The sequence below is a fragment of the Apium graveolens genome, chromosome 7, assembly GCF_009905375.1.
Source record: "Apium graveolens cultivar Ventura chromosome 7, ASM990537v1, whole genome shotgun sequence".
NCBI lineage: Eukaryota > Viridiplantae > Streptophyta > Magnoliopsida > Apiales > Apiaceae > Apium > Apium graveolens.
In genome coordinates, this window is record NC_133653.1 from 202623572 (window position 1) to 202629190 (window position 5619).

General features: G+C 31.5%; 1 protein-coding gene across 3 annotated transcripts; it reads right to left on the bottom strand.

Moving 5' to 3' along the window:
• Positions 1-818: 818 nt before the first annotated feature.
• Positions 819-5302, bottom strand: LOC141672477 (PHD finger protein ALFIN-LIKE 6-like). Of its 3 annotated transcripts, none has more exons than XM_074479094.1 (6): positions 5137-5302; positions 4724-4842; positions 4437-4469; positions 2919-3147; positions 1437-1560; positions 819-1338 (listed from the first exon to the last, which is right to left on the bottom strand). In XM_074479094.1, the coding sequence occupies exons 2-6, from the start codon at positions 4818-4820 to the stop codon at positions 1054-1056; spliced, it is 768 nt and encodes a 255-aa protein (XP_074335195.1). In that variant the 5' UTR covers positions 4821-4842; positions 5137-5302; the 3' UTR covers positions 819-1053. The 3 variants fall into 3 exon arrangements, with proteins under 3 accessions (XP_074335195.1, XP_074335194.1, XP_074335193.1); XM_074479093.1 differs by having other exon boundaries at positions 4724-4855; XM_074479092.1 differs by having other exon boundaries at positions 4724-4867.
• Between the last annotated feature and the right edge of the window lie 317 nt (positions 5303-5619).

The following is a 5619-nucleotide window of genomic DNA, read 5'->3' on the forward strand; positions in this document are numbered from 1 at the left end:
TCTGGACGATTGAGAGAAAAATATAAGGATTTATCGTCCAGAATTAGTAGTCCGAATAAAAAATAATCAAATAATATGAACGAGATCCATAAAATCTCTCATTCAGATGTTACCAAACGAGCCCTTAACAGTCCAATTTAATCAAATGCCCGTATCAACATTGTTTACAGCTAGGTCATGTCCAAGTATCTAAACAAAAGATATATTATCAACAAAAGATAAATCTTTAGATCTCACATGATTAAACTTTGTTGCCCCGTTTAATTTTCACAAGCGGATACATAAAATACCAATATATATGTATAAACTTATATTTTGATCTTGAACAATGCGGATAGCAAGTCCAACAATATTTTAGTTGAAGTCTTAAATATAATATAAAATATTATGTTCTAGTAACTTAAAATATATTTATCTTACTTCAACTCCAACAATGTGCCTTATTCTCATTATATATTTAATATTTTATTCTTAAAAATTTACTTTCATTATTAAAGTACAATATATAGTAGAGAGAGAAAAAGAGTGTACAATAATATATATTAAAATATAAAATAGGGCAACAAGAGAAGTAACTTAAAAATAAGGTATAAAAAGGTTGTCATAATGATATAAGACATCACTGGGACAGTTTTAGAACTATTTTTCCTGTTGGACTTGCTCTAACTGTGGCTATCGATATGTAAAAAAGATTGCAGCGTCAAGGGCAAACCCAACAGAAATTTGAACTAGTCCAGCACAGACTGATTTAAAAAGGCAACAGCGCAAGAAAATACAGGAGTTTAAGAAGACAGATAAACAAAAATGAAAATGCACGGTGAAAAGCTTAATGGGACCTATATAAATATCATCACACAAAGCCAACAGTTTTCAAAACCCACACATTGATAGTCTAAAATCAAATGAGAAATAAAAGACTAAATCTGGAACTGCACCAACATTTGTTCTAATCGACAAACTAAAAGATCTGACTTGTCTTGTTCAATTAGTCCACTACCAACTTTTTACTTATATTTATCTATTCAGTTTAGATGTGCAAACCAATTTGGCGGCCTACATCCCGACTCTAGCCCTCTTGTTATTGCAACTAGGGCATTTGTACTGCTTGATATGTTCAGCTTTCGCAGGAGTGATTTTCACGCATTTCCCATGAAACCATCTCTCACATACATCACAGCAAATCCAAAATTCATTAGCTGCATAATCATCTCCACAAGCACCACAAGTTGTCCCCTGTTCATCTTCTTCAGCCTCATCCTCATCCCCATCACTTTCTCCCTCCTCTTCAATGGGTGGAGGAGTCAGCTTTGCTGCTTTAGTAGGTTCAGATATTCGAGACTGGCATAGGAAGAACAAAAGTATGACAAAATATGAACAAAAGAATAACGAAAGATAATAAAAAATTTCATAAATGAATTAAAAATTGTAATACTTACCGCACTCCCATTTGATTTGTTCTTGTTTCCGTTACTTCGAGTAGCATCCTTCGGCTGTTCACGGTTACCTGTTACAGCTTCATACACAGTTGGCAGCTCATTAATCATCTGGAAAAGTCTCTTCCTGCAAATTCCAATTTCGACACAAGTGAGACAAAGTGTACTCTATACGGCTTAATTCTTTTTATTTCTTTTGTATTTATCCACTCTGCCCCCTTAAGTAATAAACTTTTTTTCCGACAGAAAGTCTGGGTTTACTAAACTTTCCCACCCATAAATAGATATTTGAGCATTTCAATAACACTTTAAAGTATTAACAGATGTCACTTGAGCTTTATATAAGCACGTCTAGATTTTGAAAAATGCAGCTTTGTTTTAAATAAATAAAGAGTGAGAAAAGACAACAGGAGCTCTAGTCTACGATGCTATACAAAGGTGAAGGTTATTGTATAGATTCAAGAACATCTAGAGGGTAACAGGAAATGCATTCAGAGAGCACAGTGAAACTAGGGAAAAAAAATCACAATAATACGACAGAAATATGGCCCAAATGTTTCCCAAACAAAGAACAAAGATAAATTACATGTACGATCAACATTGCCCGTTTGGCTCGTGACTTATAAGGGGCTTATCCCTTATAAGTTCGTATCACCTTATTGATGACTGTTTGTCGACTCAACTTATAAGTTGAATTTACAACTTATAAGTTGATAAGTTAAATGTTAATTACGACGTACTTTTTCTCAACTTATTTTGATATTTCGTTTTTTTATTAACTTCAATTTTAAAATATATGTTTTTGAATGTTAATATAATTTAAAATTAATGAATGAAGATAATTATTTTAAAAAATGATTCATTTTATTTGATTTAAGTAAAATAAATTCTGACTTTTATCCAAACACTTATACAACTTATAAGCATTAATCTACTTATTACTTATAAATCACTTATTCATTTTAAGTCGTAAGTTACTTATTTTAAGATTTCCCAAACGGGCACTAATAATTGCTAAATGAAGAGCTATATGAGTATATAAAACAGATAATATAATTCATATCATAAAAACAGATATCCAGATTTCTAAATGCACAACATAAATATATATATCAAGATGCGATTATGTGATGCTAGCTAAGGGGTTCTCATCACATAACCGGACAATTAGGTTACTGCAGTTCATGAAAACTAAAATAGATTGTGACACTACAAACTTGGAAGTTAAATACTCTTTTTTATGAATTGATAATTGTAATACGTGTTACAAAAATAAGAACCATTATCAGATACACATAAATTACCTAAGCTGACAATGCAGGTGTAAAATTCAAACAGCTAGAGCTAGGTACATATGTCGGCATTTGGCCATCATATAGGTGAACTCTGAATGAACATAAAACTGTAGTGTTGAGAAAAAACGGAAAATGCGGCCCAGAGATTATGAGTGATAAATTATGTGCTCAGCTCTGAATAAAATATTACCTGTCACTCTTGTCAAAACCAAAACGCGCACCAAAATAAAATGCAACAGAAAGCAACCACACATCACTGTGAACAGCAACAAGTGATAACCAGTCCTTCTCTGGCATCCCATCCCTTGCAAAATTAATTCCTAGAGCTGGCTCTGGCAATTCAGGAGGCACCTCCTCAACAGGCAGATTGACTTCCCATTTCTCACTTGGAAGCCCATACAAACACAAGTTATCCTTCTCTGCAAGTACAGGATATTAGTGTTTCACGAAAATGGAAAAAACAGAGAAAAAAATAATCAAAGCACTCTAATATTAACATCTGTATTAAAACCTTGGACACAAGCACATAACAATAGACAGTTAAACCATTTAGTCAATAATAAATACAGCACGAGGAACTTATGTATGTATTTCCAAACAGAAAAAATCAGTTCTCTCTTGAAAAAAAATAATGTGTAACACAATAAATTATTCCTAAAGTTCCCAACTTCCACCAAAAGTATGATTCGTGACCCGACTGCATAAAGTCACATTCCTGACAACCAAAATAGAGAAAGACAATGTGTAGGACAATTGAAACAACTAAAAATTATTCTTTATAATCATTACACCACATTGAGTATGCAGCTTGCAATCCCGGAAGTTGCAAAGTCAAATACTTGCCCTAAAAAGCTGTAAAAATACATATGATACATATGACTGTTCCAAGGAGGAAGATGATGTCATGAACAAATCTGATTCTAGACAAGTATGCCAGCGGGTAGGACAAAGACAAAAGACTCAGGGAGCTGATGACATGGAACTTATTCTAATATTGTATACAAACACCGGCTGTCCTATCTATAATGGTTAGAAATTAGTATATAGATGTAAACCCCGTACAGGACATTGTTACTAATTCATTTTACGTAATTTCTTGTATAAACTAATCCTCTATTCAACCCAGTTTTATCACAATTTCTAAAACCTGGTTATAAACCGAAATATGGTCACCGTCAAGCAAGTAAAAAGTTTCTTTTACTACGTTAGAAAGAATAGCATGCAACGATGACTATAAAGGAAAGGAAAATAGCAGTTGTTAGAGCATATCAATGCATCCGGCAGTTGTCTACAAGATGAAAACAATATTTTTGTACAATGATACTATATCAAAAGTCAGTTCAAAGTTCCACAGTATTCGAAATTAGTACCACTGCCCATATATCAGATGTTTCAAGACATTCATATAAACAAAACAATTAAGAAGGATGAATTGGGCACAAAAATAAAACCTAGTCAGCATCACACTTGTAAATTGTACGGAAATTTAAAGAATTATTAACTACACATGTGGATCAGACATACCACAAATTAATTAGCAAACAGTACAACACACATTTAATACCCCCGAATCGTAATTCATCACTACAATGAAATAATCAAAATTTCACAAAGACCAAAAAAAACACATAGCTAACAACAACAAAACAATAAATTAGGATAAATAAATCAGAGAATTAAGATAAATAAATCAAAGAAATTAACTCACCGGGATCACACTCCTGGTAAAACTTGTCAACATCTGCAATTATTCACAAGAGGAAAATAAAAAAGTTTAATACCACAAATTAAACACTAACACTATATAAAAACACAATATAAAACATATATATATGTCTTGTACAACCAAATAAAATAAGTAACTTCAACAACTAATAATTTTTTTACGATCCCAACATAGTACATGATAATACATACATCATTACTATAATCTCGATAAATTAATAAAATTCTCTGGTCTCGAGACAATTAATTTTACAAGGAGGTTAAACTGACCAGTAGTAAGGGCATTGATCAAACCAGCTCTTCTGCCTTTATAGTCACCAAAAACCTCCTCAACTGACCTTGGAATCAGTGATTGTAGTGAATCCATAATAATCTTGAATCTTTCCTTCCTAAAACTTAAAACTTTACCCAGAACTATGAACAAAAATCAAAACTTTACACACAATTATGAGTAAAAAATCAAAACTTTACAAAATTATAGGGTAAAAATCAAAACTTTACACACAATTATGAGTAAAAAATCAAAACTTTACAAAATTTATAGGATAAAATCAAAACTTTACACACAATTATGAATAAAAAACAAAACTTAACAACTACAGCGTAAAAATTAAAACTTTACACAAAATTATAAAGCAATTACGTAAAAGATAGAGATTTATAATGAAAAAGGGTTTTATTACCTGAAATTCTTGAAGAAAATTGATATTAAACAGGGGTTTTGGACCCAGCTAGGGTTTGGCAATAAAGATTACGCAGACCCTTTTGTGTGTGTATATATATATGTATGTATAGGCAGGCAGGAATTGATCTGCGAACGAATTGGAAAGAGCCAAGAAAAAAGAATTTGATATCTATTTTTTTTAAGATATGACATAAATTTTCCATACTAATTTTTATATTAAAATTTTATGGCATTGACTTCTTATTGGGCTACGACTCTCATTGGCTAGTTGTAATTTATTACAATCTCATTGGCTAGTTGTAATTTATTACAATTTGTTTTATTATTACTAGCTTCAAACCGTGCGAAGCTTCAAACCGTGCGATCGCACGGATTGCACAGTTTTTTTTAATATTATAATATTTTTTTAAAAAATTAAGTTCAATTTTGAATTTTGTTCATTTAAAATTTTAAATTTAAATGATATGACTTCATAATAATT